The 24,734-nt window shown below is 42.8% G+C and overlaps 1 protein-coding gene across 1 annotated transcript in view; it reads right to left on the bottom strand.

Annotated features, from left to right (window-relative positions):
• The window catches only part of LRAT (lecithin retinol acyltransferase), a 32,925-nt gene extending 8,522 nt beyond the window's left edge, over positions 1–24,403 (bottom strand). The window contains exon 1 of the mRNA XM_063458551.1: positions 23,833–24,403. Coding sequence (XP_063314621.1) covers positions 23,833–24,366 — 534 coding nt within the window. The 5' untranslated portion in view covers positions 24,367–24,403. The remainder of the gene's footprint in view (positions 1–23,832) is intronic.
• Between the last annotated feature and the right edge of the window lie 331 nt (positions 24,404–24,734).

Raw genomic sequence — 24,734 nt, 5'->3', positions numbered from 1 at the left:
CGGAAGTGCAGGGAGGCGGAGGTGAGTATGCAGAGCACATGTGCCCGCTCAGACATGCTGTCAGAGCGGGCACATGTACAGGGGCAGCCCGATCCGGTGCTCCCGGTCTGCCTCTAATGCAGAGGCAGACCGGAGCACCATTAACCCCACGATCGCCGCGATTGCGGCGATCGCGGCGATCTGGGGTTAATTTTACCGCGTGACGGACGAGGTCCGTCATCCGTCGTTAAGGGTATCCCCTGGATGACGGACCTCGTCCGTCACCCGTCCTGAAGGGGTTAATAAATAAATGCTCTGAACAGCATTAAACTACAAAAAAAAAAATATATATATATATATATATATATATATATATATATATGCTTTTTTATATCTTCAATAGAAGTCAATCACAGGTTTATAAAAGATCAATCATTTCAGGTTCCCCCAAAGATAAAATGCATAATAAATACTTACTATGAATCTCAGTACTGACCCATCTCTGAGTTTCCTGAGATGAGTAGTATCTTGCTGCACAATATGTACTGAAAGCTAATAGTGAGTCAGGAGTAACGGACGTGTTTCATAGCAGAAGCTAAAATTCCCTTAGCCGCAGCACTCCTAAGATGATATCAGAAAAAGGAAGCTAGAGACTAAGAGAGACTAGAGAACTGAAGCGTTATACAGAGACATGTACTGTGTGGGGATCTCTGTATTGCAGCTCTGTGTAATGAATCACAGTAACCCTGGCTGTATGGGATAGTTATGTTATCACTTTATTGGTTCCTGCTCTATGTGTTATATCTGTATTTTACCCAGCACTCCCTGGTGTATGGGTATTTTATTAGTACCAATCTCTGTGCTTTAATGTGTATCTGTGTTGTGCCCAGCTCTGTTTATTGTATTGTGCCTCCTTGTTGTACTGGGTTCTCTGTATTGTATGGGCATCTCTACATTGTACTTGGTCCTGTGTATTGTATGGATATCTCTGTATTGTACTTCATTATTTTTATTGGTAAGGTACCTCTGAATTGCACCTAGCTTTGAGTATTGTATGTGTAGTTCAATAATGAAAAGAGACTACCATTAGATATTGAGTATATGAGGTTAAGTGAAACGATTCCACAGGTCGGAAAATGGTGGCTACAGAGTTAAAGCGGCACTGTCATGCCGAATCCCGTTTTTTTTTTTAACCCCCCTCCCGCCTCCACTACATCCAATTGACCCCCTAGTCACCCCCAAATGCCCCTAAGCCCCCCAGATTACCTATTTTTAAATCTGTGTCTTCTGCCCCGATCTTTATTCAGGGCGCCGCCATCTTTGTGTGGGTAGGTGAAGTCCCTGTGGGACACGTCATCTACCCACACTACACAGACTGTGAGATTCCCGCAAATGCCCAGTGAAACACCTGGACATGCGAACGGGAATTTCATCTATTCATTCATTCATCAGACAGACGAATGAATGAATAGAAAAAATCAGACGAACAAACTAACACTGAGTATCAGTGTTCGTTTGTTTGATCAGTTTATTACAAGGAGGGAGCTACCGACGTGCAGCTCCCTCCTTGTAATATGTAAAGACAGAAGCGGTGGGGAGCTGAGCTGTGCTCCCCACCACTTCATAAGCCCCCCAGGTCCCCCCCTCACTCTATGGGGGTCAATATGACCCCCATAATAGCACAAGGGAGATTAAAATCTCCCCAATGCCCCTACTCGCTATACCGCGAGTAGGGGCATGTCCACTAAACAGTGAGCAGTGAGTGTAAAAACATAAATGGTAATAAGGGGGGGGACCTACTGTCCTCCCCCCTGGCCCCCACCCCTGCGCGGTGGGTGGGGGCACTAATAAAATAATAAGGGGGGGGACCTACTGTCCTCCCCCCCGGCCCCCACCCCTGCGCGGTGGGTGGGGGCCCTAATAAAACAATAAGGGGGGGGGACCTACTGTCCTCCCCCCGGCCCCCACTCCTGCGCGGTGGGTGGGGGCCCTAATAAAACAATAAGGGGGGGGACCTACTGTCCTCCCCCCCGGCCCCCACCCCTGCGCAGTGGGTGGGGGCCCTAATAAAATAATAAGGGGGGGGATCTACTGTCCTCCCCCCCCTGGCCCCCACCCCTGCGCGGTGGGTGGGGGCCCTAATAAAATAATAAGGGGGGGGGACCTACTGTCCTCCCCCCTGGCCCCCACCCCTGAGCGGTGGGTGGGGGCCCTAAATAAAGATAGGGGGGGGACCTACTGTCCTCCCCCTGGCCCCCACCCCTGCGCGGTGGGTGGGGGCCCTAATAAAATAATAAGGGGGGGGACCTACTGTCCTCCCCCCTGGCCCCCACCCCTGAGCGGTGGGTGGGGGCCCTCAATAAAGATAGGGGGGGGACCTACTGTCCTCCCCCCTGGCCCCCACCCCTGCGCGGTGGGTGGGGGCCCTAATAAAACAATAAGGGGGGGGACCTACTGTCCTCCCCCCCGGCCCCCACCCCTGCGCAGTGGGTGGGGGCCCTAATAAAATAATAAGGGGGGGGATCTACTGTCCTCCCCCCCCTGGCCCCCACCCCTGCGCGGTGGGTGGGGGCCCTAATAAAATAATAAGGGGGGGGGACCTACTGTCCTCCCCCCTGGCCCCCACCCCTGAGCGGTGGGTGGGGGCCCTAAATAAAGATAGGGGGGGGACCTACTGTCCTCCCCCTGGCCCCCACCCCTGCGCGGTGGGTGGGGGCCCTAATAAAATAATAAGGGGGGGGACCTACTGTCCTCCCCCCTGGCCCCCACCCCTGAGCGGTGGGTGGGGGCCCTCAATAAAGATAGGGGGGGGACCTACTGTCCTCCCCCCTGGCCCCCACCCCTGCGCGGTGGGTGGGGGCCCTAATAAAACAATAAGGGGGGGGACCTACTGTCCTCCCCCCTGGCCCCCACCCCTGAGCGGTGGGTGGGGGCCCTAAATGAACCCCCCCCATCAAGGTGACTAGGGGTCCCAAGCCCCTAGTCACCCCCCCCCCCACCCCAAAACATTCTAACCCCTACCTACCCCCCTCACCCTAAAAATAGTGAGGGGGGAATAAAATAACTAACCTGTAAAAAAAATAATTCAACTTACCATTTGACGTCTTCTTTTTTCTAAATTCTTCTTTCTTCAGCCCCCAAAAAGGGCAAATAAAAATCCATCATACCCGTCGCACTTGAAAAAAAAAAAAAAAAAAAACGAGCGCAAAAAAAAAAATTAATCCATGTTCACCCATGGAGGGCACGCCGCGTACTGAGCTCCGCAGGGCGGGTCAAGGCTTATATAGCCTTGCCCCGCCCTGCAATTAGGCTTAGAACACACTGATTGGTTGGTTTAAGCCAATCAGAGTGCTCTGTGTCATTTTACAAGCGTGGGAAAATTCCAAAGAACTTTCCCACGCTTGTAAAATGACACAGAGCACTGTGATAGGATGGTTTTCAAGCCATCCAATCACAGTGCTCTGTGTAATTTTACAAGCTTGGGAAAGTTCTTTGGAATTTTCCCACGCTTGTAAAATGACACAGAGCACTGTGATTGGATGGCTTGAAATCCATCCTATCACAGTGCTCTGTGTCATTTTACAAGCGTGGGAAAGTTCTTTGGAATTTTCCCACGCTTGTAAAATGACACAGAGCACTGTGATTGGATGGCTTGAAAACCATCCAATCACAGTGATCTGTCATTTTACACAGCGTGGGAAAGTGCTTTTGAATTTTCCCACGCTGTGTAAAATGACACAGAGCACTCTGATTGGCTTAAACCAGCCAATCAGTGTGTTCTAAGCCTAATTGCAGGGCGGGGCAAGGCTATATAAGCCTTGACCCGCCCTGCGGAGCTCAGTACGCGGCGTGCCCTCCATGGGTGAACATGGATTAATTTTTTTTTGCGCTCGTTTTTTTTTTTGTTTTGTTTTTTAAAGTGCGACGGGTATGATGGATTTTTATTTGGCTTTTTTGGGGGCTGAAGAAAGAAGAATTTAGAAAAAAGAAGATGTCAAATGGTAAGTTTAATTTTTTTTTTTTACAGGTTAGTTATTTTATTCCCCCCTCACTATTTTTAGGGTGAGGGGGGTAGGTAGGGGATAGAATGTTTTGGGTGGGGGGGGTGACTAGGGGCTTGGGACCCCTAGTCACCTTGATGGGGGGGGGGGTTCATTTAGGGCCCCCACCCACCGCTCAGGGGTGGGGGCCAGGGGGGGGAGGACAGTAGGTCCCCCCCTTATTATTTTATTAGGGCCCCCACCCACCGCGCAGGGGTGGGGGCCAGGGGGGGAGGACAGTAGGTCCCCCCCCCTTATTATTTTATTAGGGCCCCCACCCACAGCGCAGGGGTGGGGGCCAGGGGGGGAGGACAGTAGGTCCCCCCCCTTATTATTTTACTAGGGCCCCCACCCACCGCGCAGGGGTGGGGGCCAGGGGGGAGGACAGTAGGTCCCCCCCCTTATTATTTTATTAGGGCCCCCACCCATCGCGCAGGGGTGGGGGCCAGGGGGGGAGGACAGTAGGTCCCCCCCCCTTATTATTTTATTAGGGCCCCCACCCACAGTGCAGGGGTGGGGGCCAGGGGGGGAGGACAGTAGGTCCCCCCCCCTTATTATTTTATTAGGGCCCCCACCCACAGCGCAGGGGTGGGGGCCAGGGGGGAGGACAGTAGGTCCCCCCCCCTTATTATTTTATTAGGGCCCCCACCCACAGCGCAGGGGTGGGGGCCAGGGGGGGAGGACAGTAGGTCCCCCCCCTTATTATTTTATTAGGGCCCCCACCCACAGCGCAGGGGTGGGGGCCAGGGGGGGAGGACAGTAGGTCCCCCCCTTATTATTTTATTAGGGCCCCCACCCACCGCGCAGGGGTGGGGGCCAGGGGGGAGGACAGTAGGTCCCCCCCATCTTTAACCCCCGCGCGGGGGGGGGGGGGTTATTAGGTGTTTTTTGTTTTTTTTTTTTACAGTGAGCAGCCACAGGCTGCTCACTGCTTACTAGACATGCCCCTACTCGCGGTATAGCGAGTAGGGGCATATTATTTACTAATACTAAGTAATCTTTACTTAGTATTAGTACATTTGGCTTCAAGACCAATTCAGGTCTTTCAGCCTTTTAGTAGATAGCTCCCTGATACCGTGGGAATTAGGGAGTTATCTACTAAGCGGCTGCAAGATGCAGCCACAGCAATGAATAGGATCGGAGTTTCATTCATTAGAATGAAATTCCGATACGAACAAAGTACCGAATTGCACCCTAACACCAATGGAGAAACTCTTCTCATTCTGTTAGGATGCAATTCGGCAGTTTTGCCGGCGTTCTGTCTAAGTGACAGGACTTTCGGCAATACTGACAGGAAGTATTGTGGGAACTGGGAGGAAAGCTAGGGATCATGGGAAAATTGCTCTGACCAGCGGAAATGAAGCACACTTTTCTCCTCCGCTGGTCAGAGCTGGTCAAGCGGAGGAATCCTCCATAAGGCAAAGAGTCCCTACTTTGTCTTATAATTTTAAAGAAAACTAAAGAAGAATGGAAGAAAAGAATAACAGATCCTGAGAGAGGCGGAGAAGAGGAAGAGATTGAGGAAAGGTAAGTTCGGCATGACAGTGCCGCTTTAAAGGGTGGAATAAAATTCTGGAGGAGGAGACTGGTGTTCCACCATTTTGAAACTTTATTAACTGCAACTGACCGTGCCAATGTTACTGATTCGAATCACTCTGTTGCTAGAGGTGAAACTCACCATCAGGCTACTTCACAGGGATGTCATAAGAGAGCATGGAACAAGACTCCTGAGTGGCTAATGTGAATCTTGTGCAAATTTGGTGTGTGATGCCAGTGAGGACAGCATGCTGGCACATAACCAATCGTGGTGACCCCCTTGTTTGTGCCGCCTTTGTCCTCCCTTCAGCTTGCCTTTCTTAAATCAACCTCAGTGACAAAGGAAACTCTGCCTTTGTCAAGTAGAGGAAAAAATACATAAGACAGTAGTCCTTACTTTGTCTTATTTAAAAAAAAAAAAAAAAGGAGGAAAGAACGTAATGAGAGACAGGAAGAAAAGAAGAATCGATTGTACGTTAAGCAATAGAGCCACTTTAAAAATAAGGTTTTGTTTAAAATTTTCTAGTCTCACTGTAGGTATAATAAAATAGCACTGTATTTTCAAACAAAGTTCTTATTGTTAGTTTCAGTATGGAAATATGCAGTTCAAGAAACGTTTTTGGTAAGGAGATAATCGTTAATAGGTACTTCACATTGCTCCAAATCAGACTTGCTTTTTACATTATCTCTTCTTTAGTACAACTATTTTATACAATTCTAAGATATTCGGTATTTTAATTAAGCTAGAACAACCTTGTATACTGGTTATATTCAAGCAGAGATTTTCTATAAGAAAACTTGGTCTGCTTTGTGGTTACATTTAGTCAAAAGTTATATTTTAAGTCTTAGATTAGCTCCATTTCCTTGCTGGGAGTTTTGTTCATGGTTTGACTGCATTGCAAAAAGAATTATGAAAATAAGGAGTACAATACGGATGGATAGCTTTTATTGATGCTAATCACACACACAAATTTCATTTTTTTCTGTAGTGTTTGTGTTGTTTTATATTATAAATGCTAGTAAGTGAAAAAGATCATAATTACATGAAATAAATGTAAAAGCTATATCATGAATACATTTAAAAGTATTTATCTAAAGTTTGTGCTGAAGCTAAATCATGATCGGATTTGTAGATGCGATGTATACACTGTTGCCTAAAATGGAGAGGACTTTAATTATCTTCACTGGAAAAATCTTATTATTCAAAGAAACATGCAAAGTAGCACTATTTTGTAATGACTCATTGGCACAAATGTCATAAACAAAGCTTCCTTATTTCAGAGATTTTGAGTAATCGGAAGCTGGCAAAATTACTTCTTTGAATGTAGCACTTTATTAATGTTTTGAAGAATATATTTGGGGAGAATAAATAATGATCAAAACAGTAGTTCAGTGTTGGTATTCAGAAGTGGATGTTTCAATCTAAAGAACTTGGTACAGACCCTACAGTTCAAAAGATTGGGAGGATTTAGGGAAGAATGCCTCTAGCATCGCCCGCCCCAATTCTGAAATAAGCACATTCAAACACCACACATTTAACAATTGTAGATTGTGCCCTTTATACAGTTTAGAAACGCATCCGAAAAAGTGCGAGCTATTTAACCCCTTAAGGACACATGACATGTGTGACATGTCATGATTCCCTTTTATTCCAGAAGTTTGGTCCTTAAGGGGTAAACATGTCCAACATATGAAATTTTAGAATATAACATTTATGTGAAATCTGAGATGCATAGCTAGTGCATATACTTAAAAAACAGCTATGTGATGTGAAAATACATAAATACACTTAAAAACTAAAAAGTTTACTTTTTATTTGTTTAATTCTTTACCTTTGTAGTGCAATGCAGACAACAAGGAAAGACAAAGGCATTGCAAAGAGCATCCTAATAAAGTATTAACAAGAGGGTGCAAGACATGTCTGAGATACTACATTCTTTTTTAAATTACAATAATGCAGGTCACTTACATAACATGGCACAATTTTTAGCAGTATAATCAGGGCCTTCTTTAACGCGGGGCAAACGGGGCAGCTGCCCCGTGCCAATTTACTTCTAGGGGGCCCAAGGCAGCTGTCCCATTGGCCCTGCTGCCCTCTGCAAAATTCTCCCACTCCCCACCCATGGGCTCCCCAGTGCATCCTGTGGCCCACACAATAAGGAGGCCCACCGGGTAGCCCATGCACTAAGAGCCACCTGGTGGGCATTTGTAAGCAGGAGCCCAATCGCACGTTGTAGCCCTTTAAAAGCCCCTCTGCTTTTTGGCAGCATTGGAGGAAGTGACTGCCATGAGTCACTTCCTCCCAGAGAGAGACGCACTGGAGAGACCACACCAGGAAAGCAGAGAGGAGGGGGGCTGATCCAGATTGCCAGTTGGCAAGCCACCACTCTGGACACAAGGGAAGCAATCCTTCAAAGTAGAAAATGAGGAGTAGATTTAAAAGTGTGAATGTGTCAGTATGTGTGTCTGCCAGTATGTCTGTGTGTCTGTCAGTGTATGGCTGTGTGTCTCAGTATGTCTGACAGTGTATGTGTGTGTCAGTAGGTTGTCTGTCAGTGTGTCTATCAGTATATGTGCGTGTCAGTGTATGTGTGTGTGTCAGTACGCCTGTCAATGGGTATGTCAGTATGTCTGTCAGTGTATGGCTTTGTGTGTGTGTGTGTGTGTCTGTTTGTCAGTATGGCTGTCAGTGTGTGTCTGTGTTTCGGTATGCTGGTCAGGGTATGTGTGTGTGTGTCAGTATGTCTGTCAGGGTATGTGTCTGTGTCAGTATTTCTGTCAGTGTGATTGAGTCTGGGTGTGTCAGTATGTCTGTGTGTGTCAGTGTATGTGTGTGTGTCAGTATGTCTGTGGAAGTATATATGTAAAAGGTGCAATTGCATGCCAGAGAGCGGGGGGTGCCCAGGGGACCCAAGAAAATGCTTTGCCCAGGGTCCTAGTGATATTAAAGACGGCCCTAGGTATAATAATGCTAGTCCTTAAGTGATCAGATGAGAAGGGACCATTGGATCCTAGCTCACACTGATATTACCCCACCAAGAAAGTAAAAGTTAAAAAACGTTACACAACAGAAGAGAGCACAACAAGAAAAAACAAATAAAATAAAAATGTATAATAGTGTTGACTAACAGTATAGAGATTAGGCTGTAAGGCTAAGAAACTGATTAACCAATTCCTAAGCTCAGGAAATGTAGGGTTCATGGCAAAGGATCACTGGTGATAGCAGTGGAATGGGAGTGAGGTAAGGCACCCCCCGAGCCACAGGCCTGTGTGGAGGCCAGCATCTCTGAGCCACTGACTGGGGGGCTCTTTAAGTCCAAGTCTTTCCTAGCCGGGAAGTAGGAACGGACCGTGTTATGCCTATGGTGGAGTAAAATCCTCCGCCAGTGTGGGTGATGCAATAGAGCCGAGCCCCGAACGGCCTCCAGTCCAGGAAGGCTAATGATGATGGAAGTTATCACTTGAGGGAGTAAATTGCCTGAGGGAGACCCCCTCCACTCCTGCTCCTCACTCCTTCGATCTGTAATCCAAGGCCCAAGCTGTGGCAATATGCATCAGGCCGCCATTAGACTCGAACCCCGCCCCACAAAAAATAAAACTTTAAATTTAAATTGACTTTTTCATTTACAAAAAAAACAAGTCCTGCGCTCACTCCCATCACTCCTGGGCGTCAGCAATGACCACAGTACACATCAGCCCCAATATATAGCTAAAAACCAAAGAAAAAAAGTTACCTGCGCTCTCTCCTTAATCCCTATGTATATTTAGACAAATGGAGGTCATTTAGTTACTCCAATGGCCATTGGAGGGAATGCCCGCCTGCCAACGTCAAGGCAGACCTCCCTAAGCGGTTCCTACACTGACCCTTCCCCTTGCTTCCTTGAGCTTCTGGCAAAGATATCTCCACTGAGAGAGAGCTAAGTATATAGGGGTGTATATAAAAAATACCCCTCTCTGTCTTAGTGGAGATATCTTTGCCAGAAGCTCAAGGAAGCAAGGTGAAGGGACAGTGTAGGACCCGCTTAGGGGGGTCTGCCTTGACGTTGGCAGGCGGCATTCCCTTCAATGGCCATTGGAGTAACTAAATGACCTCCATTTGTCTAAATATACATAGGGATTAAGGAGAGAGCGCAGGTAACTTTTTTCTTTGCTGTTCATTTGTTACAGAATATTAAAGAGGATACAATATTTTAAATAAAAGAATATCAACAAGAAAAATTTGACTTCCCTAAAAAATAGAAAAAGAAAGCAAGGCATTAAAACGATAGAAGGACATACCCTGTATGGATCAGAATTTCACACTATCCCCGAGCAAATGGCAGTGGAGGCTCATCCAGAAGGGCACTTGGGACAGAGTCCCACCAGTTTTACATGGGACAAGCATCCTTTGCAATAGTTTTATAAGCACTATATAAAGGGTAATCTACCCTTCATTGTTAGCTCTGTTATTGGCAAATACAAATATTACAAGTTTTAGAATGAAATGTTGTATTTCTTAAACTGTGTACTTTGTCTTTAAGAGATATTGCAAACTGACGAGGTGTTAGAAATGGAACATATTGTTTTTCCTAGATGTTTCTTTAAGCAATAACCTCAGTGCATAATATGTTTGCGCCATTTTGTCCCAGACGAATTACAATAACAATAATGCATAAACAAGCTTCAAGGCTATGCTACGACTCTTTCAGTACGTAATATACTGTGGTAACCTTAGTAGATAAGGATGTTCAGACTTTGGGATGCCATCTTGAACTAAGTCAGGAAAATTTCCATGACATATGCACCCTTTAGTTATGGCCTTGTATGTTTGCCAAATTAAAGGCATATAAACAAATGGGACCGATTTGAAATATGTCCTAATTCAGCAGGCTTTACACATGCCTAGTCTTGTTTAAGGAGGAATTACAGGGGTCTCCTATTGTGTTGACATTTGGGTAGCAGAGCCAGCTGCCCATGAGTGGAAGCAGCTTTGGGTAGCAGAGCCAGCTGCCCATGAGTGGAATAACATGTCTTTATTCAGGGGGCCATCATTGGCTCATAGCACTATGGGGTGGGATTACAGTGCCCATACAAGAGAGAAGAAATAAGACATCTTGGATGTAGCATAGAGAGAGCACATCAATAGAAGCTCCTGGCCCCTGCAAAACAAATTATTATAAATTTTCTCTCCCCACAATAGCCTCATTGATGGAGGTCTGATTAAGAAAGTAGATTATATATATATATATATATATATATATATATATATATATATACACACACACACAAGAAAGCTGCACTCACGGTCTCCAGTTAAAACTTCAAGGCTTTATTTAGTATTCATTAAAACAGATCGACTTTTCATTCGCACACAGGACTGCCATCAGAAATTTTGGGGCCCCTGACAAAGCACAAGGTCTGGGCCCCCTCCCTCCCGGGCCCGCCCACGCCCTACCTAGTCCGCTGACAATGATGCGGGACTGAATGTGGTGTGTATAGTGGAAGTGAATTAGAATGTGTGTAATGGATGTAGTGTTTGTGAGTATTAGATACTGTTTGTGCAGTGAATGCAGAGTGTGTGTTTGTGTAGCGGACGCAGTGTGTATAGTGAACGCAGAGTGTATTTGAGTAGTGGATGTAGTGTGTGTACAGTGATGTAGTGTGTGTTTGTGTAGTGGATGTAGTGTTTGTATGTACTAGATGAAATGTGTTTAGTGGATGCAGTGTCTGTAGTGGATGTAGTGTGTGTATTAGACGCAGTGTCTGTGTATAGTGAATGCAGAGTGTTTCAATTTGTGGTGGATGTAGTGTGTGTACTGTGAATACAGGATGTTTGTGTAGTGGATGCTGTGTGTACAGTTAATGCAGAGTGTGTGTCAGTATAGTGAATCCAGAGTGAATGTTAGTGTGTAATGAATGCAGAGTGTGTGTTAGTGTGTAGTGAATGCAGAGTGTGTCAGTGTAATGAATGTAGTGTGTGTGTGTTAGTGCAGTGAATGCAGAGTGTGTGTAAATGTGTAGTGAGTGCAGTGTGTGTTAATGTGTAGTGAATGCAGAGAGTGTGTTAGTGTGTAGCGGATGCAGAGTGTGTGTTAGTGTAGTGAATGCAGTGTGTTAATGTGTAGTGAATGCAGAGGATGTGTTAGTGTGTAGCGGATGCAGAGTGTGTGTTAGTGTAGTGAATGCAAAGTGTTAATGTGTAGTGAATGCAGAGAGTGTTTGAGTAGTGGATGTAGTGTGTGTACAGTGATGTAGTGTGTGTGTGTGTAGTGGATGTAGTGTTTGTATGTACTAGATGAAATGTGTTTAGATCCACTAAAGTGTCTGTAGTGGATGTAGTGTGTGTATTAGACACAGTGTCTGTGTATAGTGAATGCAGAGTGTTTCAATTTGTGGTGGATGTAGTGTGTGTACTGTGAATACAGGATGTTTATGTAGTGGATGCTGTGTGTACAGTTGATGCAGAGTGTATGTTAGTGTAGTGAATGCAGAGTGTGTCTTAGTATAGTGAATCCAGAGTGTGTGCATAGTTTAGTGAATGCAGAGTGTGTGTTAGTGTGTAATGAATGCAGAGTGTGTCAGTGTAATGAATGTAGTGTGTGTAAATTTGTAGTGAATGCAGAGTGTGTGTTAATTTGTAGTGAATGCAGAGAGTGTGTTAGTGTAGTGAATGCAGAGAGTGTGTTAATGTGTAGTGAATGCAGAGAGTGTGTTAGTGTGTAGCGGATGCAGATTGTGTGTTAGTGTAGTGAATGTAGAGTGTTAATGTGTAGTGAATGCAGAGAGTGTTAGTGTGTAGCGGATGCAGAGTGTGTGTTAGTGTAGTGAATGCAGAGTGTGTGTCAGTATAGTGGATGCGGTGAGTGTGTTAGTGTGTAGTGTATGCAGAGTGCATGTTGTATTAGTGAATGCAGTGTGTGTATTGTATTAGTGAATACACTGTGTGTGTTAGTGTATGCAGTGTGAGTGTTGTATTAGTGTATGCAGTGTTTGTGTAGTGTTAGTGTATGCAGTATGTGTGTTGTGTTAGTGTATGCAGTTTGTGTGTTAGTGTATGCAGTGTGTGTGTTAGTATATGCAGTGTGTTTTGTATTAGTGTATGCAGTGTGTGTTAGTGTATGCAGTGTGTGTTGTATTAGTGTATGCAGTGTGTGTTGTGTCAGTGTATGCAGTGTGTGTGTTGTGTCAGTGTATGTAGTGTGTGTGTTGTGTTAGTGTATGTAGTGTGTGTGTTGTGTTAGTGTATATAGTGTGTATGTGTTGTGTCAGTGTATGCAGTGTGTGTGTTGTGTCAGTGTATGTAGTGTGTGTGTATGTGTGTGTTGTGTCAGTGTATGCAGTGTGTGTTGTGTTAGTGTATGTAGTGTGTGTGTGTGTGTTGTGTCAGTGCATGTAGTGTGTGTGTTGTGTCAGTGTGTATGTAGTGTGTGTGTGTTGTGTCAGTGTATGCAGTGTGTGTTGTGTTAGTGTGTGTGTGTTGTGTTAGTGTATATAGTGTGTGTGTTGTGTCAGTGCATGTAGTGTGTGTGTGTTGTGTCAGTGTATGCAGTGTGTGTTGTGTTAGTGTGTGTTGTGTCAGTGTATGCAGTGTGTGTTGTGTCAGTGTATGTAGTGTGTGTATGTGGTGTGTCAGTGTATGTAGTGTGTGTGTGTTGTGTCAGTGTATGTAGTGTGTGTGTGTGTGTGTTGTGTCAGTGTATGCAGTGTGTGTTGTGTTAGTGTGTGTGTTGTGTTAGTGTATGTAGTGTGTGTGTGTGTTGTGTCAGTGCATGTAGTGTGTGTCTGTGTGTTGTGTCAGTGTGTATGTAGTGTGTGTGTTGTGTCAGTGTGTGCTGTGTTAGTGTGTGTGTGTTGTGTTAGTGTATGTAGTGTGTGTGTTGTGTCAGTGCATGTAGTGTGTGTGTGTTGTGTCAGTGTATGCAGTGTGTGTTGTGTTAGTGTGTGTTGTGTCAGTGTATGTAGTGTGTGTGTGTTGTGTCAGTGTATGTAGTGTGTGTGTGTTGTGTCAGTGTATGTAGTGTGTGTGTGTGTGTGTTGTGTCAGTGTATGTAGTGTGTGTGTGTGTGTGTGTTGTGTCAGTGTATGTAGTGTGTGTGTAAATGTTCAATCTGGGGGAGGGGGAGGGGGAGGAAGGGGCATTTTAACATAATTAAAAAAAAAAAATATTTAATTGTTTCTCCCCCCTCCCTGCTTACCTTTGTCCAGGGAGGGGGAAATTCCATCCCTGGTGGTCCGGTGGCATGGTGGGGCCCCCCCGGCTCCCTGTTACCGCAGAGGGGGCCCAGGCAGCACACAGCCTCTTCTCTTCTCTCCTCCAATAACTCTCGCGAGACCCGCGGAGCGTTGCCATGGCAACCGGGTCTCGCGAGAGTTATTAGAAGAGAAGAGGCTGTGTGCTGGGAACCCTCTTCGGTAACAGGGAGCCGGGGGCCCGCGGCTGCACACATAGATCGTGATATTCGCTATCTATGTGTGCAGAGAGGGAAAGTGGGGCCCAGGACTGCCAGAGCAACCATCATGGTTGTCACCCCCTGATGGCGGCCCTGTTCGCACATTCAGACTTTCCTCAGGATCAATGATGTTTGATCTTGAGAAAAGACTGAATGTGGGACTGAAACATCGATCTGTTTTAATAAAGCCTTGAAGTTTTAACCGGAGACGGTGTGGGGGGGAGGGGGAGGGGGTTGAGGGAAGATACATTAGGCCTGATTTACTAAACGGCAGCCTGAGGTTTCTCAATTTATTGCCCAAGGGAGAGATTTTTATGTTTGCAAGATACATTGTTGGTACTCTGCAAACCATGGTAAGGGTCCCTGGGGCGGAGCATTTGGAGAGCAGGGTGGACCAGTACTCCAACAGCACTAGTTGCTATATAACAGCCAGGACTTGTATGTGAACTAATTGATACTCACCTGTAGCTGGTCAATTAGCAGGCAGGCTTTTAAAAGAAGGGATCAGCCTGCTGCAGAGTGAGGGAGAAAGAGCCAGAAGAATGGTGTGTTTTGCAGCTATAGCGTGTTATTGTCAATTGGTAAGTGGGGAAGCCACCCAATTCCAGATAGTAATTACTCTGTTTAGTAAGTGCTCAAACAAGAGCAAGGAATTTTGTTTTTATTTTATTTTGGAACACCTGTATATTTTGTACCAAATAAATCAGAAAAACTGAGCTGAATGTGTCCTGGACTTTGATTACCCTAGAAGGCTGTGGTTACCATAAGACCTGTGACAAAATCCTACCTGTAAAAGAGGTGGTTTGTTAAAATATATATATATATATATATACAATAAATACACAAGATCCAGCGCACTCTCCTATCTACTAAACAGCAACTTCAATGTTGACAGGTTTTATTAGTTTGTAAAAGTTTTTATTAAAAACACCTAATCTAGGCAAAAAAATGGGGATTTAGTTACATTATATGATCATACATTGCATAAGCCTGCCACAACGTCAATGTACCCCATCTTTGGCAGGTCCTACTCTCACAGTCTAATGTCTGCTCTTATGAGATTAACCACTTACTTGGGAAAAAATTCCATCTGAGGCTCTCTGCAGTACAAGGCTAAATAGGGACCTGAGATGAGGCACCTGTAACAGGGAGGGGTGCAGAACCAAGGAGTTGGCTAGACTCCCAAATATATATAGAAAACATGGGGGGATGGTTGCACTCACCTAAACATGCTTAAATGGGGTGCTGCTGGGGGCCATATTATACAATAAATACACAAGATCCAGCGCACTCTCCTATCTACTAAACAGCAACTTCAATGTTGATCTTGTGTATTTATTGTATAATATGGCCCCCAGCAGCACCCCATTTAAGCATGTTTAGGTGAGTGCAACCATCCCCCCATGTTTTCTATATATATTTGGGAGTCTAGCCAACTCCTTGGTTCTGCACCCCTCCCTGTTACAGGTGCCTCATCTCAGGTCCCTATTTAGCCTTGTACTGCAGAGAGCCTCAGATGGAATTTTTTCCCAAGTAAGTGGTTAATCTCATAAGAGCAGACATTAGACTGTGAGAGTAGGACCTGCCAAAGATGGGGTACATTGACGTTGTGGCAGGCTTATGCAATGTATGATCATATAATGTAACTAAATCCCCATTTTTTTGCCTAGATTAGGTGTTTTTAATAAAAACTTTTACAAACTAATAAAACCTGTCAACATTGAAGTTGCTGTTTAGTAGATAGGAGAGTGCGCTGGATCTTGTGTATTTATTGTATAATATGGCCCCCAGCAGCACCCCATTTAAGCATGTTTAGGTGAGTGCAACCATCCCCCCATGTTTTCTATATATATTTGGGAGTCTAGCCAACTCCTTGGTTCTGCACCCCTCCCTGTTACAGGTGCCTCATCTCAGGTCCCTATTTAGCCTTGTACTGCAGAGAGCCTCAGATGGAATTTTTTCCCAAGTAAGTGGTTAATCTCATAAGAGCAGACATTAGACTGTGAGAGTAGGACCTGCCAAAGATGGGGTACATTGACGTTGTGGCAGGCTTATGCAATGTATGATCATATAATGTAACTAAATCCCCATTTTTTTGCCTAGATTAGGTGTTTTTAATAAAAACTTTTACAAACTAATAAAACCTGTCAACATTGAAGTTGCTGTTTAGTAGATAGGAGAGTGCGCTGGATCTTGTGTATTTATTGTATAATATGGCCCCCAGCAGCACCCCATTTAAGCATGTTTAGGTGAGTGCAACCATCCCCCCATGTTTTCTATATATATTTGGGAGTCTAGCCAACTCCTTGGTTCTGCACCCCTCCCTGTTACAGGTGCCTCATCTCAGGTCCCTATTTAGCCTTGTACTGCAGAGAGCCTCAGATGGAATTTTTTCCCAAGTAAGTGGTTAATCTCATAAGAGCAGACATTAGACTGTGAGAGTAGGACCTGCCAAAGATGGGGTACATTGACGTTGTGGCAGGCTTATGCAATGTATGATCATATAATGTAACTAAATCCCCATTTTTTTGCCTAGATTAGGTGTTTTTAATAAAAACTTTTACAAACTAATAAAACCTGTCAACATTGAAGTTGCTGTTTAGTAGATAGGAGAGTGCGCTGGATCTTGTGTATTTATTGTATAATATGGCCCCCAGCAGCACCCCATTTAAGCATGTTTAGGTGAGTGCAACCATCCCCCCATGTTTTCTATATATATTTGGGAGTCTAGCCAACTCCTTGGTTCTGCACCCCTCCCTGTTACAGGTGCCTCATCTCAGGTCCCTATTTAGCCTTGTACTGCAGAGAGCCTCAGATGGAATTTTTTCCCAAGTAAGTGGTTAATCTCATAAGAGCAGACATTAGACTGTGAGAGTAGGACCTGCCAAAGATGGGGTACATTGACGTTGTGGCAGGCTTATGCAATGTATGATCATATAATGTAACTAAATCCCCATTTTTTTGCCTAGATTAGGTGTTTTTAATAAAAACTTTTACAAACTAATAAAACCTGTCAACATTGAAGTTGCTGTTTAGTAGATAGGAGAGTGCGCTGGATCTTGTGTATTTATTGTATAATATGGCCCCCAGCAGCACCCCATTTAAGCATGTTTAGGTGAGTGCAACCATCCCCCCATGTTTTCTATATATATTTGGGAGTCTAGCCAACTCCTTGGTTCTGCACCCCTCCCTGTTACAGGTGCCTCATCTCAGGTCCCTATTTAGCCTTGTACTGCAGAGAGCCTCAGATGGAATTTTTTCCCAAGTAAGTGGTTAATCTCATAAGAGCAGACATTAGACTGTGAGAGTAGGACCTGCCAAAGATGGGGTACATTGACGTTGTGGCAGGCTTATGCAATGTATGATCATATAATGTAACTAAATCCCCATTTTTTTGCCTAGATTAGGTGTTTTTAATAAAAACTTTTACAAACTAATAAAACCTGTCAACATTGAAGTTGCTGTTTAGTAGATAGGAGAGTGCGCTGGATCTTGTGTATTTATTGTATAATATGGCCCCCAGCAGCACCCCATTTAAGCATGTTTAGGTGAGTGCAACCATCCCCCCATGTTTTCTATATATATTTGGGAGTCTAGCCAACTCCTTGGTTCTGCACCCCTCCCTGTTACAGGTGCCTCATCTCAGGTCCCTATTTAGCCTTGTACTGCAGAGAGCCTCAGATGGAATTTTTTCCCAAGTAAGTGGTTAATCTCATAAGAGCAGACATTAGACTGTGAGAGTAGGACCTGCCAAAGATGGGGTACATTGACGTTGTGGCAGGCTTATGCAATGTATGATCATATAATGTAACTAAATCCCCATTTTTTTGCCTAGATTAGGTGTTTTTAATAAAAACTTTTACAAACTAATAAAACCTGTCAACATTGAAGTTGCTGTTTAGTAGATAGGAGAGTGCGCTGGATCTTGTGTATTTATTGTATAATATGGCCCCCAGCAGCACCCCATTTAAGCATGTTTAGGTGAGTGCAACCATCCCCCCATGTTTTCTATATATATTTGGGAGTCTAGCCAACTCCTTGGTTCTGCACCCCTCCCTGTTACAGGTGCCTCATCTCAGGTCCCTATTTAGCCTTGTACTGCAGAGAGCCTCAGATGGAATTTTTTCCCAAGTAAGTGGTTAATCTCATAAGAGCAGACATTAGACTGTGAGAGTAGGACCTGCCAAAGATGGGGTACATTGACGTTGTGGCAGGCTTATGCAATGTATGATCATATAATGTAACTAAATCCCCATTTTTTTGCCTAGATTAGGTGTTTTTAATAAAAACTTTTACAAACTAATAAAACCTGTCAACATTGAAGTTGCTGTTTAGTAGATAGGAGAGTGCGCTGGATCTTGTGTATTTATTGTATAATATGGCCCCCAGCAGCACCCCATTTAAGCATGTTTAGGTGAGTGCAACCATCCCCCCATGTTTTCTATATATATTTGGGAGTCTAGCCAACTCCTTGGTTCTGCACCCCTCCCTGTTACAGGTGCCTCATCTCAGGTCCCTATTTAGCCTTGTACTGCAGAGAGCCTCAGATGGAATTTTTTCCCAAGTAAGTGGTTAATCTCATAAGAGCAGACATTAGACTGTGAGAGTAGGACCTGCCAAAGATGGGGTACATTGACGTTGTGGCAGGCTTATGCAATGTATGATCATATAATGTAACTAAATCCCCATTTTTTTGCCTAGATTAGGTGTTTTTAATAAAAACTTTTACAAACTAATAAAACCTGTCAACATTGAAGTTGCTGTTTAGTAGATAGGAGAGTGCGCTGGATCTTGTGTATTTATTGTATAATATGGCCCCCAGCAGCACCCCATTTAAGCATGTTTAGGTGAGTGCAACCATCCCCCCATGTTTTCTATATATATTTGGGAGTCTAGCCAACTCCTTGGTTCTGCACCCCTCCCTGTTACAGGTGCCTCATCTCAGGTCCCTATTTAGCCTTGTACTGCAGAGAGCCTCAGATGGAATTTTTTCCCAAGTAAGTGGTTAATCTCATAAGAGCAGACATTAGACTGTGAGAGTAGGACCTGCCAAAGATGGGGTACATTGACGTTGTGGCAGGCTTATGCAATGTATGATCATATAATGTAACTAAATCCCCATTTTTTTGCCTAGATTAGGTGTTTTTAATAAAAACTTTTACAAACTAATAAAACCTGTCAACATTGAAGTTGCTGTTTAGTAGATAGGAGAGTGCGCTGGATCTTGTGTATTTATTGTATAATATGGCCCCCAGCAGCACCCCATTTAAGCATGTTTAGGTGAGTGCAACCATCCCCCCATGTTTTCTATATATATTTGGGAGTCTAGCCAACTCCTTGGTTCTGCACCCCTCCCTGTTACAGGTGCCTCATCTCAGGTCCCTATTTAGCCTTGTACTGCAGAGAGCCTCAGATGGAATTTTTTCCCAAGTAAGTGGTTAATCTCATAAGAGCAGACATTAGACTGTGAGAGTAGGACCTGCCAAAGATGGGGTACATTGACGTTGTGGCAGGCTTATGCAATGTATGATCATATAATGTAACTAAATCCCCATTTTTTTGCCTAGATTAGGTGTTTTTAATAAAAACTTTTACAAACTAATAAAACCTGTCAACATTGAAGTTGCTGTTTAGTAGATAGGAGAGTGCGCTGGATCTTGTGTATTTATTGTATAATATGGCCCCCAGCAGCACCCCATTTAAGCATGTTTAGGTGAGTGCAACCATCCCCCCATGTTTTCTATATATATATATATATATATATATATATATATATATATATATATATATATATATATATTACACACACACACAGTATTGCATATTTTAGTATATTCCTTTGCTTAATAGAACTCCCTCTGGTAGACGCTGTCTTGCTTATATAAAGCCAAGGAAGACTATGGAAGGGAGTGAAAATGGCAGATGACATATGTTTCTAACAGTACTGTGCTGCCTTCCAGTAATAGTTTTAATAACTCTTACTGCACACTGCATATTGTAGGCTCAGCTGCCAAGTGCCTATTATCTTCTCTACTGTGCTCAGTCACTCTGAAGCCGAGACCTAAGATAATTATGCTGTGACTTGTTGAAAAGTCCCACACTGCAGGACTGGAGCCGTGACTGAGGACTGAGCTGATTCTGAATTAAATAAGTTTCAATCTGTAATGATTGTAGCTTATGTTAAACATGTCAGCTACTTCTTCGCTCAACATTACTACTGCAGATTAGTCACAATTCAATCTACAAAAGGTAATAAAGGGTCTATAGGTATCCTGCTGCATCAACTGTGCACACTGTGTATTGAAAGCAAATAGTGAATCAGGAGTAGTTGACGTGTTTAATAGCAGCAGCAACATTTACTAGTAAGCTAGCTAAAATTGTCATAGCAACACTGAAGATGAGATCAGAAAGGGGAGAGCAAGAGAGTTAGCGCTAGATGGAGAGAACCAGAGACATTGTACTGTGTGAGTATTTCTTTATTGCAGCTCTCTGTAATACATTACAATGACCCTGGCTGTGTGGCATACTTATGGTTGTCACCATATTGTGCCTAGCTCTGTGAGTTGTAACTCTGTATTTTACTCAACTCTGCATGGTGTCTGTGGATATATCTGTAGTACCCAGCTCTGTGTTTTGATTAGGTATCTTTGTTTTGCCAGCTCTGTTTATTGTATGGCTATCTCCTTGTCGTACTGGGTTCTCTGTATTATATGTGCACCTCTGTATTGTACGAATATCTATGTATTATACTCTGTTCTTTTTATTGCTTATGAACCTCTATTGTACCAAGCTTGAGTATTGCATGTATATCTCTATATTGCAACTAGCTCGGAGAATTGTATATGAAATTGTGTATTAAGAAGAGACTGCCATTAGGTGTTGAGTACATGTGAAAAGTGGACAGACGCAACACATCAGAAGATGTCGGATAGAGGGTGGAGTCAAATTCTGGGGAAGGAGACCTGTGCCCCACCATGTCACCAGCCACCACTGGTACATGGGGCATTGGTAAAGTCTGTTGCATGAAACTAGTTTATATTCTACTTTGGTTTAATGAAACTGGTCACCTTGCAGCTAGTAATTATCAGTCATTGATGTAATGTGTGCTTTAGCACAAGGGGATATTCAAATTCTGAAAACCCCCAGGTAGGTTCAATTAATATGTGCTTAAAATGATACACTTTTGGTAGTAGTCAGAATTTATCATATTACAAAAAATGAGAATAGCCTCCTCTTCACTAGATGATATCATGTATTATCTTGACACTCTGTTGTATATATTTCACATCAAAAATTGTTACTTTGTTAACTGTATACCTGCATATATTCAGTAACAATGTTTAATAAAAAAAAGTTTTTTAACGTTGGTCTAATTAACAGTTCAGTCTGCTAGCAGGATCTAAACATTTTGTTGCTTTCAGATAGTGCTTTGTGTGTAGTAAAGACTGGGGTGCGGATTATCATGATCAGTTTAACCATAACTCGCGAAAAAGTGCCCATAGACATTGAAAACACATTGGCCCTCATTAGGGTGTGCCTGGGCAAACCTGCAATGACCTTGTGCCCGCCTATGAATTAAACTTTCATGCTTTTTTTTTTTTTTACAGGATCTAATTAACAAAACACATTTAGTTTAATGAAGTGTTTTTGGTGTATGGATCATGCCCCTGCAGTTTTACTGCTCACTGCCATTCAAGAGTTAAGCAACTTTGTTTGTGCAGCCCTATCCACCCCTCCCCTAGCTGTGACTCACATAGCCTTCCTACATACTTTCTGAAAAAAGGACTAACTTTTAAACTTCCTTTATTGCACAGTTTGCTTAATTTAGAAGTTCTTATCTCCTGAGCTGTCAGTTGCCTGCTAGAGACTGCAGCAGCCTCCTGTATATGATAATTTAAACAGAGCAGGACACAAGAACTTTTAAAGGAAACACACTGTGCTTCAAGATTTTTGACTATCAAACTTTTTTTTGCCAAAGGACATTGCATGAGTCGCAACTATGGGAGGAGTGCCTAGGGCTGCATAAACAAAGTGATAGAACTCTTAAACTGCAGAAAATCAATCACTCCCGCTACAGGCGCATCATATATACACCCACACTGCATCATTAAGTGAAAGCTGTTTTGGTGCGGATAGTGTCCCATTAGGTCATGAAGATGCAGTGGAAAATATTAACATATTTGGAGGGAAAATATGCCTGGAATATTTCTTGTTTATTTACGATTTATACAATATAAACATCTATTTTCAGTGCATTAGTTGTGTCAATAAAAAAGGTTTGTATTCTCTAAACCAAGTTTTAGTAAACTGAATTGCAAACTATGGGCAAAATAGCAGATTTGAAAATATGTAGTCTCACTCAGCTCAGAGCTTGGCTGCTTCAGCCTAAATTTTGCAATTTTGTTGTTTAGGGAATAATCCCCATAGGTTTAGCATTTATATCAGGGAAGATAATTTTAAAATACATAATGTCAATATAGTTTACCATTGCATTTGAGGAACACAATTTAACTACAAGTTTGGTCAAACACTGCCACCTACTGTCATTAGTGCAAATTCTGTTTAGTTTACTGCATGTATTTTACAATGATTAGCCAATGTCTAAAGTATAAATAGTGCAGAACCTGGAATATGCTTATCAAATATTTACCGAAAAAATTATTTAAATACACACACAACACAAACGAAGCAGTAGACGTTAGGCCAAAATACCACAATTTACACGCACAAACAAAAAAGTTAAAATAAAACTAGACCAGATTGATTTTATGTTTCTCTAATGTTGGTAATTTGGCATACATTTTGCAAATCATTTTTTAACTCTTTATTTAGTGAACAAATACCCATTTCCTATAAATTGTTTTATTCCTTGTAATTTTTATTTGGACCATAGTTCTTACAACAACAATCTTTAGAACCCCTGGACACTATTTTTATTATTGACTGTGGCACCTTGACTGGACTTTGTCTTGATAAAATTATTTTAGCCAAATATGATGATTAAATCATATAATCCATGAATTATGTTTATTGTTGCTCTAATTTGTTTACAAAGTAGAATGTCCACTATACATTTTCATTAGTTTCACAATATGTCTAGAGGAGGTAAACCTGGCTCTGTACAAAACATTATGTCTGCTCTTCAGAGACAGACTAAACAGGTATTGGGTTAGTCATTCATGAGTCAGATTGATGTACAGGACAATCACGAAGTCATCAGTATAATTGCAGTAGAACAAATGTTCTCGCATCACAACATCCCCTTTCAAGTTATAAATAATATACACAACAAATAAGTACTGTACCATAAAACTAATTTCTTAAAATAGATTAAGAAATTGGTTGTCACATGTGCAAAAGAGTATTTGGAATTTTAACTGGAACCTATTATTTGTGCAGTTTCCAGACACATTCATGTTGATTCATAAACGTATCATAATCTGGAAAGTGGTGCAAGTTTGTAAACAGAATGTGCATGTTGATTTCACTGATTTCCACAGTGATTGCATCACTTTTAGAACTTTGTGAGGGAGATTTATAAAAATAAATTTAAAAAAAAGACAGTGTATTTTAGGTGCAAAGTGCTAAATGTTGAGAGACATTCTATTGGTTCAATGGCAGCTGCTCACAACTTAGCACTTTGTTCCAGAAATTAGCACTTGTTTTCACCTTGGTAAAGCTCCAATTGTACCACTTTTCTGATTACCCCTTTACAGATCTCTCCTATTGTATGCATTCTCCTATTAGATTTTTTTCATTCACAGCATGCTTTTTCGTGAACCAGAAATGAAGTCCCAGAATGAAGTCAGAAACACAAACATGTTCATATCAATCATTTCACAATTTACCTTCTCAGTCTGAAAGCTCATAGGGATTCCATATCTGCAGTAAGTTACAAAATGTTCACAGTTGTCCCAAAGCAAGCTGTACGATGTGGCCCCCACCAGTTTTTCAGCTCTCAGGGCCACGTCTTCATTAGAATAAGGTTTTGTGTTGAAGCTGTTGTCCATGTGGTTTACTATTATCCTTCCACCATATGCGAAATCCTGCACAGTGTCCACTCTAACACTGGCTACCTTTGCAAGAACTCCCAGAATCAGCCTTTTGTTGGTCACCACTTTCTCAGTCAAACATGCATTGTCTGACAGTGCTGGGAGGATATCTGGCATCAAATGAGCTACCTTGTTATTTCCCAAATAGATCCCATAGTGAATAAACAAAGTCCTAGGAACCTCCAGTAAATCTCCTCTTTTAAAATAAGACACATTATCGTTATCAACAGTTCCTCCATCATCTTCTGGAATACCAAACAGTTTCAAGTTGACAAGCAAAGATATCTTATCAAGGAAAATCAGCAACAAGTCTAACAGTGAACTTTTCATTTTCCTCTACTTTAAAGCTTCAACGTGCTACTGCTGCTCCAATTGAATCTAGAAGAGTGAGCCTTTGTGCTACTTATTTGTAGAATATTTAAAAGGTTTGTGTATTATGAAGTGACATCACAGCACAAAGGCTGTGATTGGCTGACGGGAATTTGGCAGTGGACAAACTTTGTCAGCCTGCAGTAGCAGTTCTACAATATCACAAATCTGTCCCATTAATGTGTTTAGCAGGCACTCCCTAATTTAACCCAAGGAGGATTTTCCACAGAGGGTAAGAGAGTGATTCATGAATGCAGCTTTTCAAACATTTATTTAAACAAACCTTGAGGGCTTAAATCACTTTTTCCCCTACTTCCTTTCCTTATTTT

Source organism: Pelobates fuscus, chromosome 6 (genome assembly GCF_036172605.1).
Source record: "Pelobates fuscus isolate aPelFus1 chromosome 6, aPelFus1.pri, whole genome shotgun sequence".
Classification (NCBI taxonomy): Eukaryota; Metazoa; Chordata; class Amphibia; order Anura; family Pelobatidae; genus Pelobates; species Pelobates fuscus.
Note: the sequence above shows the minus strand (reverse complement) of the source record. Positions and strands in the feature narration are given on the sequence as shown.